Below are 15,612 nucleotides of genomic sequence, written 5' to 3' on the forward strand. Positions count from 1 at the left end.
TATCTTAAAGTAAAGCATTGTTAATAGCAAGATTATTCCTAAAGCAAGGCATTTAGAGCAGCCATAATTTGTAAATAGTATAGAAGAACCCAGCTCAATTCCTGGCTATTGGTTTTCGTTTTCAGAAGTAAGCGACTGGTTAAAACCAATATTCTTCCTCCCATAAAGATCCCTCCTCCCAAAATGTACTTTACAGTTATCTGAAAAGATGCTCTATTCTGGTCCCATTTCACTCCTCTCTACTCTAGGGTTTCTCTCGGTAGAATGAGGGTAATGATCCTGGTACCTGCAGAGCTGACAAGGCCATCGTAGGGCCCAGTAAATGAGAAGACACAAACCCAGAAAAATCACGGGGGCCACCAAGGAAAAATTAAATGGTACTGCATCATGATTTTTATCCTAACAGTGTAAGCAACATGCCTGGTGCTATATCTGTGTATACTGTCACAAAGAGAATTTAGAACAGGCATGAGCAGGGTACCCTGAAGCCAGCGTCAGAGCAAAGTCAGAATAACTATTTGTTAGCCAACAGGTAATGTTTAGCAAGCTTGCATATGCAAATTCCTCTCTGCGGCTCATCTTGATCCTGTCCCTATTCCTCACAAAGCTTGGATCCTAAAATGAAGTCTTGAAATTCAAAGAGGCTTTAAAGCTCTTCTAGTCTACCCTTTCTCTCATAAACGTTGCTCCCAGCCCAGTCAGGACAGACAGATGTCTGGGACCTTCTGGGACAGGGAGAATCGCTTTGGAGGAAGCCCATGCCTTGATGGCATCTCTTATTGATAAGTTAGAAAATCTTTCCTTTTGTGGAGCCAGAAATGTGGGCCCAAGAAGGATGCTTTGGACTGGAATCGATTTGAATAAGAAACCAAAAATGTAAATACTAGAAGCTTCTATAACCTTGTGCCAGATGGTAGTCGTGACAGGGCACCTTCAAAACCTTCAGTGATTGTCCAGCCTGAGAAAGGAAAGTTGGACCCAGTCTTCAGTTTTATAGGGTCATTACAGGATTTAGTCCCTCTCTGTCGAATCCTGGGCTTCTTCAGTTGCCTCTGCACCCACCTGGGAGAGGCAATTAAACCCCGACTGGAGTTGCTGAGATGAGCAGTCCCGCTCTGGACCCCAGAACCACGAATCCCAGACCTCTAGAGCCAAAGGGCATTTAAGCAGCATGCAGTTCCTACACTCGTTTTACAAACATGGAAACTGAGGTCTAGGGAGGGGAAGTGATTTCCCATGAGAGGATTCCATGATGTGGTGCTTGTGCTGGAAGCCTTTCGTGGGCGGAAATACTGCCCTCTGGAAGCACCCCTCTCCCACTCATCCGCCTGGGGATTCCTCTTGCCCCCCCTTAGGCAGGCTTGGGAGCCTCAGGCACGGGGCTGTACTAAGACACAAGGAACTCATCTAAACCCCAGGCTAGAAAGAAACACTGTAGCCAGATCAAGTGCTTTGTGGTGGGGCCTCAGTCAGAGGCTTTCCCACACTGGGGAAAGGAAGCAAAGACATGCGTGTGGTGGGTGATTTTTCTTTTTTCACTTTGATCAATACTGGGAAACCAGATAAGGGGGACACCCCGCCACTGCAAAGGGGAATTTGGGGCTTTGGCACCAAAGGAAGCCCCAAGTAAAACCCCATCAGCCGGTGAACACAGAGAGAACACGTTTCTCTTGCAGATAGGGAAAAGTGAGATGACCTTTCGTTTTTGTAGGATGTTTACACTAGGGGAGAACAGCTTGGTGCTGAATGGGTACAGCCCCGGTGCGTGTGGAGGGAGTTGAAGATGTGTGAAGGTGCGTGTCTGGAGTGGTGTGTGTGCATGTGTGTTGTATACGTGAGTGAGTGCACATGTGTGTGAATGCGTGTGAGTTTTGTATGCGTGGGAGGGAGGTGAGTGTGTGGGTGTGTATATGTGAGTACGTGTGTGAGTGCGCGGGCATGTATGTTGTGCATGTATGTGAGTGTCTTAGTATAATAAAATACCATAGACTGGGGGCTTATAAATAACAGAGATCAATTTCTCACAGTTCTGGAGGCTGGAAGTCTGAGATCCAGCTGCCAGCATGGTTGGGTGAGGTCCCTCTTCTGTGTCGCAGACTTCCGTTGTACCCTCACGTGGTGGAAGGGGCTAGACGGCATTCTGGGGTCTCTTAGGGAGTGCTGATCCCACCCATGGGGGCTCCACCCTCACGGCCTAATCAACTCGCAGAGGCCCCACCTCCTGACACCATCACATTAGGTGTTAAATTCCAACATGCGACTCACCCTCCATAGTGAGTGAGTGTGAAGGTGTGAGTGTGTGGGATACATGTGGGTATGAGTGTGGGTGTATATGTGTGGGTGTGAATGTGTATGAATGTATCTATATGCATGTGTATTTATGAAGGTGGGTGTGGGAATATGTTGAGGGTAAAGGAGACCTTTGATGTTCTGGTTCCCACATAGTTACTCATGTTCCCACACCTTGGTTTCTCCAAAAAACTCCATTTCCTCAAAAATATCCTGTACTATTTTTTGCCATAGTTGCTTTTTAAAAATTTTTTATTTTTAAATTTTTGGCCACACCACGTAGCTTGCAGGATCTTAGTTCCCCAACCAGGGATCGAACCCGCGCCCCTGGCAGTGCAAGTGCAGGGTCCTAACCACTGGACCGCCAGGGAGGTCCCCATGGTTGCTTTTAAGAGAAAAAATACTTTCTATGTTGAAGCCAAAAAGTAGGACCTAATCTATGAATCAAGGAAAAACACCTGGGTGTTGTTAAAACAGTAAATGCAATAACAGGTAGAAACTGTTGCTGTGTTACCAACAGCCCCAGTGTTGGGTTAGAGCCCTTTAAGGGGGGGGAGGAGTGTCACCGATTCTTTCCCTCAGATTCCCTCTATCATCTCCTTCTGCACAAACTTTCATACCGTTTCCTTTGCTTTGACAAAGCATTTCAATCCGTGATTCCAGCACACTTTTCCTTCAGTTAATACAGCTTCTATCCTTTAAGAAGGAAGTCACCTCGAATATATATGGGGATGACATATGAAAAGATATGACGGTGGGTTAAAGCCACATTAACCTTTCCAATTTCCTCTGTAAATTTCTTCAGCGTCCTCTCACTGTCTCGATCATAGCAAGTCACAAACTTTCTGGTGGTTTGGGCCATGGGTCTGGAAGAGAAATACCTGTGTGCAGATGGAGCTGAATTCACTCCTTCATTCACTCATTCATTTATTCATTCAAGCAAACAAATACATTAAAACCCCTCTTTAGGCCTAGAGCCCGTGCTGCATGTGGGGATATGGAAGTGAACAAGCCAGGTCCAGGCTCCATGTTCTTGAGTTCACAGTCCAGCAGGAGGACAGAAATAGCAAGGGGATGGTGAGGGCCCTCAGGTGTTAAGGAGGGGTTCAAGGTTCGGCTGGGGGGGATGATGGCTAGGCAGGGGAAGGGGTGAGGAGTCAGAGAGGACCTTTCAGAATGTAGTACTGCAGATTTCAGCATCTTCCACTCTCTATGCAGCTGACTAACTTTGTGAACCACAGAACAAAGTGGAGCTCAGGCAATGAGTGAGTCACTGCAGTTAAGAGATGGAACATCAGGAGGACAGAGGGGATAGGAGAGTCTGCACATTGAAAGATAGGCCTGGCAGTCAGAATCCCATGGGAGTTTCTGCTTTTTAGTTTCTTAATTGGTTGGAAGGATTTCCAGGTGTGGGTAAAGTGAGTCCACAGTCGAGTTGCTGAGGGTTAAATAGGGTGAAGTTTTTGTTTGTTTGCTTGTTTGTTTAAACTGAATTTTAAGGATAAAATCTTTTGGAATATTTAAAATCTTAGAAAATATCATGTATAAACTTCCCCTTAAATTGTTAGTATTGATTCTGTCCAGGTGTTATTAAAGTTTTCTGACCCTAAAAAAAAAAAAGAAGTTAATACTGGAGCTCCCCAGAAGAACAAGTTAGTCAGGACAAGGGTGGGAGAACATTTGACAGGAGAACCCCTGGGGACACGACTTTGGCTTAAAGGATCACATTAGTGAAGTGCTATCCCATGGAAATATAAAGCAGACCACAGATGCAAGCCACATGCATAATTTAAAACTTTCTTGTAGCCATATTTTAGAAAATAAAAAGAAACAGGTGGACAATTCTAATAATATATTTTACTTACAGATATATCTGGAATGTTATCGTTTCAACATGTAATTGATTTTAAAAATATTAATGAGCTATTTTACACTCTTTTTTTCCTACTATGTCTTTGACAACTGGTGTGTCTACTAAGTGCCAGTATGGCACAGTGGCCAGGGGCTCACCCTCCAGATAGCAGCCTGTCTCGGGTCAGGATAGCCCCATTTTGAAGGCTGCATAGCTCCCTCCTGTAGTGGACGACAGCGAGTCTCCTGAGCCTTAACAAGCAAGACAGAAGAGAGATAGGGAGACGTCTGGTTCCAAAGGTGGGGAAAAGACTGGGTGTTTTATATTCACTTGTTCAATGAAGTAATTCATTTGGATAAACAGCTACCCTCAAACCATAGAAGTCAAGAAGAAAGAGAAAAGAGCCAGCCCCATACACCAGTTTACAGCACAGCCTCAGCCTGTTGAGACCAGGAGCGGCTTATTCAGTGCATTCACTTGGTCTCTTTCTCCCTGTCTTTGTCTTTGGTGAAAGAAGAATATTCCAACCTGTATCACATTGCACTGAAGGGGTGAAATATGAAAGGGATTCAGTAAAAATAGAAAGTATTATTTGTAACCTGGTTTATATTGATGGAGGACAAAGGTCTATTGTAAATCCCCAGGGAAGATTGCCTGCCAGGAGCCTGAGGCCCTTATATAATTATAGGAGGTATCCAACCTCAGAATCAATGTTTAAATACAAAAGCAGCAGATGGGAAGATTAGTTTTGCTGCAGTATTCAACTCTCTCTCCTTCCCTTTCCCAACCCTGTCTCATCACAGGCTGGCACAGCATTTCTGGAGATATTTTCAGACAGAACAGGTTGCTTTCCCTTGCTTACTAGTCACACATACTGTACCAGATGCAATGCAGGGAATTTGGGTTGGGTAGCAGAATGTGGTCAGTGACAAAGGTAAGAATAATTAGCAGAGAATTAACAGAAGATAATAGCTTAGCTCATTGAATCCTCCAATAAGCCTATGCTGCATATAGAATTATCCTCATTTTACAGATGAGGAAATTGAGGCTCAGAGAGGTGAAATAACTTGCCCAAGGTCATGTGGCTCATAGGTGGTGGAGCAGAAAAGCAAAAGATCTTCCCGAATAACAAGAACCAAGTCAGCAGTGTTCCAAAACTAAAAAAAACCAAAAAAGTCTTCACAGATAAAGCTGTGACTAATAAGTGTTCAAACTGCCCAGCTTTCCAAGGGATCTTGATTACAGACTCTCTTCTCTGATACAGGCTAAGCTCTAACAGTTTTTTAAAAGTTATTATTTGCATCAGGGGAAGTAAAATATTGCTTTATTATAAGTACAGTAGTTTTTTTGAAGTCCTAAGAGGAAATGATTTATCAATTCACAGAAACACCTTTCCTATAATATACTTCAAAACACAAATGGGGCACGCATTCACAAATGCATCAGACTTTTGTCCTTTCTTGGATTACATTCACCAAGTTATTTTTGATGCTGAAAGCCTTTTCAGACAGCAGAATTCTTATAATGGTTTATGAGGGAGCTGTTCACTCTTTGCTTCTCAGACAAAACGAAGTCAGAAAGGCTACATTCACTAAGTTTAGATCATTTTCCACAGGACAGAGCAGAAAGAAGACTGAAGGGAGAGAGGCAGTGGACAGCTTTTCCTTTTTAGTGTATTCTTACCAGTAGGAGAGGGTGACAACAGCAGGACCACTGGCTTGAAACCCACTCTCAGCACTGCCCAAGAAGGGACAAGAAGTACCCTGTCTTTGAGATGCTCCCAGGGACCCCAGACTCCGTCTGGGTGTCGCCCTCCTCTCTCACATCCACCAGGGGGCGCACTAAAATCTCACATTACTTTTCTGTAGGGACTTTTTTTTTAAATTTTTTTTTAAAACATCTTTATTGGAGTATAACTGCTTTACAATGGTGTGTTAGTTTCTGCTTTATAACCAAGTGAATCAGTTATACATATACATATGTCCCCATATCCCCTCCCTCTTGCGTCTCCCTCCCACCCTCCCTATCCCACCCCTCTAGGTGGTCAAAAAGCACCGAGCTGATCTCCCTGTGCTATGCGGCTGCTTCCCACTAGCTATCTATTTTACATTTGGTAGTGTATATATGTCCATGCCACTCTCTCACTTCGTCCCAGCTTACCCTTCCCCCTCCCCGTGTCCTCAAGTCCGTTCTCTAAGTCTGCGTCTTTATTCCTGTCCTGCCCCTAGGTTCTTCAGAACCTTTTTTTTTTGTAAAGGTTTTTTTTTTTTTTAATTATGTGTAACAGACAAAGTTATTTAAGTCAATAAATTTTTAAGGAATTTCACATGTTCTGATTCTTTCCACTGCCAATCACCTTAGTTCCTCCAAACTCATAGTCTTCAAGATAAAATAGCCCTTTCAAAAAGAAGTTATCATGTGAGTCAGCCCACAGTTCTTTTAGTTAGGCTTCTTTGATCTCCAGTGAAATATGGACACACTTCAAAATTCCCCACCTGTAACCTTTGGGATCCAATTTTCTCAAGCGATTTACTTTAGGACCATGTTCAGGAGATGGATCTACCTGCAGAACCTTTTTTTTTTTTTTTAGATTTGTAGGGACTTCTTGAGTCAGTTTCTTAACCTCTCTAAGCTTTAGCACCCTCATCAGAATGGGGAGTTATAAGGAATAAATGTGACAATAGATGTAGAGCTCCTGACTCATGGTATGGCCCAATAAATGATAGATTCCCCCTTCTCACCAACCCAAATAAACAAACACTAGAGTAAAAATAAATTTATCTGAGAAGACCCAGCTGGCTCCTCAGGCCAAGGTTTTTTTCGGTTCAGAGCTTCTCTCCTTCTGACTCAGGGCTCGTTGGCTCTGGGAAAAAAGAATTCTGGATCTCCACCCTCCCCAAATTGCTGACCTCATGCCCACTGTTGATGTTCCAGTTGCTTTGCATCTCTGGGCCAGAAGGGTGAATGGGGATCCAACTATGCAACATGGCGCTCATACTCACCAGTTCATTGTCTCAGGCTTGCCGATAGAGGGAGCAGTGAGTCAGAGTGGAGGGGTCACGAATCCAGAAGTCAGGAGCCCTGGATTCCACTCTCAGCCCCTCTGTCTGTCCCTTGAGTGGCCTTAAGCAAGTCATCTCTTGTCCCCAGAGCTTAGTTTCCCCATTGATAAAATGAAACACTGAATTAATTGTTAATCTGTAGAATCCCTTCCTGTTCTGGGATGATATTCCATTCCGTCAGGGCCAGGTGTCATTGAGGGGTGATGGATTATATACATGATTTGCAAACTTGATGTTACTGGTTTTTTTAACCAACCTAATCAAACTCTTTTTAGTTGCTTCAGGAGACTGAGTGCCCCTCCAGCTAAATACCTGTTTTCCCACTGGCTCATTGAACTCATTGAATCTTTTATTCTATGGACCCTGCTGGACAAGTTAGACCCATTTTCCAGTTTGGTTAAGGAGACCAGTTATCTGAGAGATGTTAACCTTTATCGCCAAACTGGAGCTTGACATTTTATACAAGCATAACTCAAGGGATACCATATTTATTTGTCTAACTCCTTGGCCCCATCCTCACCTTCTCACTGATATTTGCAACTCAAAAATAATGCAAGGTGGATCCAAGCCCTTCCCTGCCCTCTGGGAACATTTACTCATCTTTCCAACCCACAGGTCTGTTTACTAGATCACTGAGATCAGCTGGATTTCCACAGCGGTCTCTAGGTAGGTTCATTGGATCCAAGAGGACTTGATGTTTCCTCCCTTCTGTCAGCACTCTACACTGCATTGCATGAGATTGCTGAGGTGTCTATGAAGGACAATGAGCTGGTGGTAATACAGGCTGTTTCCCTATTGTCCCTTGGGTCCCTGGCAAGAATGGGGAGCTTTGTGAGCCCAGTTAACTCTTGGGGAGTGGCTTTGGGTGGGGTACCTGGGAAGGGGGTGACAGTCCTCCCTCTGGAGCTGCACAAGGGACAGGGAGGGAAGAATGGAGTGAGAGAGAGCTGAGGGAATGGTCTTCCCTAGCCAGCTTTTGCTTTAATTTATCTTGTTTGTTCTCCTATGACAAAGGGCATGTTTATTAATAACAGTTCAGAACATCACAATGTCAAAAGCACTCACTTGTTTTAATCCACACAATGGGCCTATGAGATCAGCTGTGATGGACATTTGCAGTGCTAACTTTCTTGGTTCTTGCCAGGACACAGGATGTCTTCTAGGGAACGGCTGAACATGCACCCAAAAATGCCCCCAACAGCATGGCACTCACCCAGTGTGTTGACCATGGTTTATGATACAGTCTTGGGCCTTGTGGATACAGAAGGGTACATAGGACATGATCTGCATTATTCAAGCTCCTAGAGCCTGAAATATAAAAAGCTGGATGTTCATGCATTAATTTATAGTGAGAATTGCAGCTGTTGGGCCAACCAGAAGGCTTGAGTCAGCAGATAGGAACATCCTCTCCCAGCATGCTAATTATTTCAGAAGCCAAATTATAATCAGAAGGCCAATTTTTTCACTTTAAGTGAAAGATACAAATTTTAAGTGAACCAGATGTTCATGTTAGCCCAGCCTCTCCTGACACATAAAGGACGATAAATGACATAGGAAACCAAATTATTAAAAGATTGCTTAGGGAGCAGGGAACCAGAGAAAGGGGCATTTGCCAATCCTAAGGTGTGTCTTTCAGTGGCTTGAGGCCACCCCACACCCCATGGAAGTAAGAGCCTTGTCAAGAAAACTGTGATGCTTAAGTCTGGTGAGCAATGCCTTTCTCTCCCTGCACTAGGCATCAACAGACACTGCCAGCACAGGCCTTGGCAACTCCCCATTTCCAATGCTTCTGTTTCCCATGGTCCTTGTCCAAACAGGGTTACAGTACAAATAATTAGTTTTCTGCTTACTTTCTGGGACTGTTCCCAAGCCATCTCAACTGGAATTCTTGCAGTTCCAAAACTTGTTAGTCACACATTTATAAACAGTGTCTTAGTTTCCTAGCACAGATGGCTAATCCAATTCACTAAGTATGGATTTTACTAGTTTAGCTCTTGAAAAGCTTGTTTTTGATTTCAGGAGCAGCATTGCACTTTCTTTATAAAAATACATACGTGTGTGTGTTTCACAAATTTGGAAATGGAGACTCAGAGGGTCTGAATGTCTTGCCCAGGGTCACACAGCTGGTGATTGGTAGAGCTGGAACTCAAACCCAGATCTTCTGAGTTCAGATCCCTCACTTGTTCCATTGAATGTAATTGAGTTTTCTCCCATTAGGAAGTGTCACTTTGAAGCAAGAAAGGAAAATCAATATGTTTTTAAGAATTAGCTTTAAAAAATATTAACTGATTTTTTTTTCTAAGTGGGGGGGGCTGGGTGGAGACATGAAAGTGTGCAGTGGAGGAGATGAGAAGATGTAAATAAAAAGGTCACTCCAATGTAGCCGCCTGCTGCTGGCAGTCATGAGGTCCTAACATAGAGCATCCAGTGACCTTGTCTAAGAGTACATAGTAAGTAGATGTGTTTTGTTGCAGAATCTGAGTCTATCAGAGGCAAAAGGAAAAATCCTCCACTATCGAGTGACCTTGCAGGAGGTAGCAGGGGGGAAAGCCACACTACAGAACATCACAGAACACACCTCCTGGACCTGGGTCATTCCCAGAACTGGGAACTGGGCTGTGTCTGTGTCTGCAGCTAACTCGAAAGGCAGTTCCCTGCCCACTCATATTAACATAACGGACCTGTGTGGGGCAGGTAAGTACCAAATTTTCTTTAATATTACTTGAAGGAAATTGTTTTACTAATCTCTTATCTCCCGCAGGTCCAGCTCAGGGCCTGGTATGAGTAGCACAGGAGTTTAGAATTTGGAGTCAACAGCCTTCAGAGGCTATCTGAAATTTCCATTTAGCCAGTGAGTGTCCTTGGACAAGTGAATTAACACCTCTGAGCTTCAATTTCCCCCTCTCTAAACTAGGGATTTTATTACCTGAATTGCAGGTCATTGTGAGATTAAATACAGAGACTAATACATAGCAGGTGCTTAATAAATACTAGTTAAGGAAATATTCGTTACATTAAACTGAACACTAATATCTGGCTAATTTTTCCAGAAGCAAGAATAATATGTGTTGTCAAGTTCTAGAAAAAGCATACCTATAGTCAAAATATGTTTTAAAACCAATAGTATTAAAATGAAATTCTGGCTGTTATGGAACTATAGTACAATTTTGCTATAATACAGCTCTTTATTACACAAATTTGGATATGTATCCAATTATCTACACTGAAAACCTCCCAACTAGCTATACACATTTTATAGTTGCATCCCCTGAAAACTAACTTAGGATATAAGCCCATAATTCATCAAAAAAAATAGATATTAAAGCTATTTCTCAAGATCTGTATAATAAAAGTATTTCAAGTCAAGATCATTGGCCTAACTTTTTCAAAAAATGCCTGATAGAATAAAACTCTGTAATTAGATCCTTCCTTAAAATTCAGTGTAACAGTTTATCCACATGTGAGTCTAGCAATTATCATTTTGAAGAAGCTTCTACCAAAAATGATTATCTTATAGACACTGTCGAATCTTGGTTATATGTCATTTCAGTCATACATCTGTAAATGTAGAGGTAATATAGTAGATAAAAATACAAATAAATATTGATATAACCTTGGGTTGGCATATGAGTTAGGAATCGCTCTTAGGAGTAAGAGTTGCTCTTACCAAAGGCCTGACTACAGTGACTTATTTATTCTCTTGTATAAAAGAAATTTGGAGGTGGACAGCCCAGGGCTAGTGTGACAGCTTCATAACATTGTGAGGACTCCAGGCTCCTTCCTTCTGTACCCGCTGCCAAGTTGACTTCCATCTGCAAGATGGAAGTGATCCAGGATGGCTGCTGGAGCTCTAGCTGTTTCCTTCTAGGCAACAGAAAAGAAGAAGGGAGAAGCCTCAACTCTCACTCTTGAGGAGTTTTGCCCCAGGTCACACAACTCTTGCAGTCATTGACCCTAACTGGTCACCTGATCACACCCAACTGCAAAAGAGGCTCAGAAATACATTGTTCCCTTGCTAAAGAAGATGAGGAGAGGGTATTTGGTAGGTAACTGGTAATCTCTGCCTCATGTGGGGAAGGCATCTAAGGCAGAAACCTGAAGGAAAAGATGGATTAACTATGGGGAAAAAAAGCTTAAACTTTATACATAGTAAAGTAAAAAATTTTAAAACACCATAAATAAGGCTTTAAAATGCAAAGAGCAATTTAAAAAAAGTGTATGCTACATTTTTGGCAAAAAGAGGACTGATTATCTATATATATAAGTTTTCAAATAATAAGAGATCATGGGGTATGAACAGGCAACTCAAAACATAAATATAAAATAAAAATAATAATAAAGATATGAAAATGTTTAGCCTAGTTAGCAATCAATGAGATGCAAATTTTGAAAAAACATGAGAAATCAAACAAGACCGAGAAAGAGTAAGTAGAATTAGCATAACCTATATTGGTGAGAGTGTGGGGAAAAGATAACCTTGTATACTGCTGGCAGGTGTGTAAATTGGTACAACTTTCTGAAGATAAAGTTGGCAATTTGTAACACTAACAAACTTTAAATATGAACATATCTTTTGATCAAGAAATTTTGCCATTAGAAATGTGTCCTCGGGACTTCCCTGGTGGCGCAGTGGTTAAGAATCCACACGCCAATGCAGGGGACATGGGTTCGAGCCCTGGTCCAACAAGATCCCACATGCTGCGGAGCAACTAAGCCCGTGCACCACAACTACTGAGCCTGTGTGCCACAACTACTGAACCCCACGTGCCTAGAGCCTGTGCTCCATAACAAGAGAAGCCACCGCAATGAGAAGACCGTGCACCTCAATGAAGAGTAGCCCCCGCTCAATGCAACTAGAGAAAGCCCGTGCACAGCAATGAAAACCCAATGCAACAACAACAACAACAAAAGAAATGTATCCTAGCAAATAATAAGGCATGAGCTTAAAAAAATGTCAGCACAAAAATGTTTGTTGAAATGTTTTTGAAATAATGAAACACCTCAAACAGCCTAAATATTTAATAATAGACGATGGATTGGTTAAATATATCATGACCCTCACCCATCTTAATCCCACTCCAGCATTAAAGTGATATTGTAGCTATGTTTTTATTGGCGTGGAAAGATGCACATAATAAGTGAAAAAGTAGGCTTTCAAAAGTATACATGGTGTGATGTCATTTAAAATATATATTTACACAAATACACATTTTAGCATAGTAAAAAAAAGTCTAGGAGAATGTACATGGAAATATTAACAGAAACCATATCTACAATATGGTATTACAGGTGATTTTTATATTTAAAATTTTTTTCTTCAATGAATAAGTACTATGTATATAATTTTTAAAGGGGATTCTGTTGGGGGGAAATTGAGATCTTACCACTGTTTAGTATCCTGCTCTTGTTAAGATGTAGTATGTCAAAATACGTTACTTCTTTAAACCTCACCGCAGATGGGTCTTGAGGATATAAGCCTCTTGAATTTTCTGGGCCCATTCCAGCTTCTTTATTTAGATTTGGAAACAGCTTCTCAAAATGACACATTCATTATTTTAGAGTTGGCCTCTACATTATTGATTCAACAAAAATTTATTGAGATTACTATATAAGGTAACTGGAATTCAGCAAGAGGTAAAAAATACAGTCATGGTCCTACAGTTATATTTTGATATTTTGTCCAGTGGGAGGGGTAGACATATAAACAAGTAAACTGCAGTACAGGATAAGTGTAATATTAGAGGTGTGCACAGGGCACTCTAGGAACAGAGAAAAGCTGAAGCATGGGCTTGGAGACGAGGCTACGTGTGAACAGAAATGGAGAGACAAGATGGTGTTAGCCAGGCGAAGTAGTGCAGGTGTGCGGGCGTGAGGATTTGCTTTAAAGTGAGATCTGAACAGGCATATAAGTTGAAAAGGAGAAGTGGGGTGGGAAAGAGTTGAAGGTAAAGGGGAAAGGGGATCATTAATGGAATGAAGTTCCTGGGGAGCTGAAAGATGATGGGATCCAATAGCAAAAAAGATGTAAGAGACACACTTCTTCCTCTCAGAATGGAAGGTGTTAAGTAAGGGTGAGGCTCAATAAGGAGGAACGTGGAGGGGTGGTAAAGTAGAATATTGAAACAGTTCTCTAGAACCGAGCTGTGGCTAAGAGGGTCCTAGTCCCAGAAATCTCAAGAGCCTATTGTCTCTCCTAAGGCCACACCTACACCATCCAATAAGAGTAGTTGTGCACCCCAGCGAGACCTGGAGGACAGATTTGCAAACCACATGGTCCCATCCTGGAGCCCTCTTGTCTTGTGCAAATTCTGCATGATCTGTAGGAATAGTGTACCATGATTTTTGTCTTCCTCTCTTTCAATATATGTTCACACTACTCACATAAATAGCTTTCCTTCTAGGAAGAGAAAAATAATGCTCCAAGAGGCAGAATTATGTTGATTTTGAGAAAGTAGGGACAACTTTGTTGTAAAAGGTATATGCCACAGCATTGCATATCAAGAAGCACTAGAATGATTTTGTTGGTTTATGATGAAAATTGAATGTGTGCTAAACCCACCAGTCAACAAGTAAAACATATTTAATATTTCAGACCAGTCCCTGAGCTCAAGAATTCTTGAAACTATGGCAAGAAACAGAAAGCAGTACAGCCATAAATAGAGGCCCACACAGATGTCAGAGACTGAGGCCCCAGGAGGTGACGTAACTTGGCCAAGATCATATACACAATTAGTGGCAGAGCTGGACTGAAAAACCAAGCCACCTGTCTCTTAGTTGGGCACTTTTTCCAAATACCTTATGACTTCATAACTCTATTTAGAAGTTCTCAGTGAAAATGGAGATGAGAAGTCGAATGATAGAGGCTAAAGGAATAATTTTGGAAGGTGTCAGAGAGGTGAGTTGTTAGCAGAGTTCTAAAGGAGAGAGCATGCCCTGGCTAACATGATGGGGAGGAAATTCAGGCTGGTTCCTGGCAAGTGTGGTGACTCAGAGGCTGGGCAATGCCAGGTTGATTTACTTAGCTAATTGCAAAGAGAGCAGTGGTTAGAAAGGCTCTTTGGCTATTTTAGCCCATCATCTGGCAAAGGGTCTTGCAAACCCTAGTTGCTCAATACATATTACTGAATGAATACATTTTATTCTCCAAAACAAAACAAAACAAAAGCAAACTTGTGACATAGCCAGAAAATAAGATACCAAGGCAAATGAAGATAAAGAACCAGGGCTGGGGAATTCCAGTTCCTGGCAAGGTAGCCAACACACAGGTTCCAGGCTCTCACCACCAAACCCGCCCTGAAGATGCCACAGGAGAGACAGGACAGGATGGCTGAACGCCTGTGGATGGGTAATAGTGATGAAGGGGGAGGGCTGAGGTGGCACTTGCTGGTTGCACTCCTTTTTCTTCCCCTTGTTGCCCCGAGATGTCCATCGCCTGGACATTTTTACTATGGGCAGGAAAGTCTGGAGGGCAGGGCAGAGTAACTGCAAGGAAGCCCTGGAACGTGACAAAGAGTGCCTGAGATTTTCTTCTGCCACCCACCCCATGGCCTGGCAATTATAGAAGAGAATAATAGCCCCACTCCCCCATGAAGAGCAGTGCCATCCACAGAGACATGGGTAGGTTCTGGAGCTGCCAGGTACAGCTACAGGGAACAGGAGACAGGCAGAGCTTAGGGTGAATCACTACAGGCTCCCTGGCTTTCCTCTCTGAAAAGCTCCTCCACCCCACCTAAACTTACCTGGGGAGCATGAGCTCTGGCTAAACTTTCACTCCTCCCCCCACAGAAAAATAAAGGCCAAGGCTGCTGATCAATCCAAGAAAATAAAACATGATCCCAAAGGAGAAAATTAGTAGAAATCTGACGGGCACAAATTCTGAGAAAGAAAGGCAGCAAATGGGACTACCTGTATCATAGGAAGTATAACCAGCACAAGAGAAAGAGCAAGAGTTTAGAATAAGCATAATAAGTATCCTTAGAAAGATAAGAGAGGATGCTAGGAACATAAATCAGAAATAGGTGGCTGTGGAAAAGGCCCAAATAAAGAGATTCAGCATGGAAAGTTCAGTTGTTGACATAATGAACTCACCCAATGGGTTGGATTGCAGAAAGGACTCATCTGAAGATTGAAAGAGTATGTGGAAGATTGGATGAGAAACTCTTTGAAAAGTCATCAAAAGGGGAAAAGAATCTGAAAAATGAGAAGACTTAAAACACTGAAAGAATAAAAAGAGAAGTAATGACAACCATCTAAAAGGAGTCCCAATAAGAGAAACAAAGTAAATGAAAGGGAAAAAGTATTCTAAAATATTTATCAAGAATCTTATAGAATGTACTATTCTGATGCAGGATGTCAATAGTGGGGGAAGCGATGTGTGTATGGAGGCAGGGGTGTATGGAGGCAGGGGTG

At 42.3% G+C, this 15,612-nt stretch overlaps 1 protein-coding gene across 1 annotated transcript in view; it reads left to right on the forward strand.

Annotated features, from left to right (window-relative positions):
- The window catches only part of IL12RB2 (interleukin 12 receptor subunit beta 2), an 86,273-nt gene that overhangs the window by 34,695 nt on the left and 35,966 nt on the right, over positions 1-15,612 (forward strand). The window contains exon 9 of the mRNA XM_036873898.1: positions 9,678-9,897. Within this exon, the coding sequence (XP_036729793.1) occupies positions 9,678-9,897 (220 nt within the window). The remainder of the gene's footprint in view (positions 1-9,677; positions 9,898-15,612) is intronic.

This window comes from Balaenoptera musculus, chromosome 1, assembly GCF_009873245.2.
Source record: "Balaenoptera musculus isolate JJ_BM4_2016_0621 chromosome 1, mBalMus1.pri.v3, whole genome shotgun sequence".
NCBI lineage: Eukaryota > Metazoa > Chordata > Mammalia > Artiodactyla > Balaenopteridae > Balaenoptera > Balaenoptera musculus.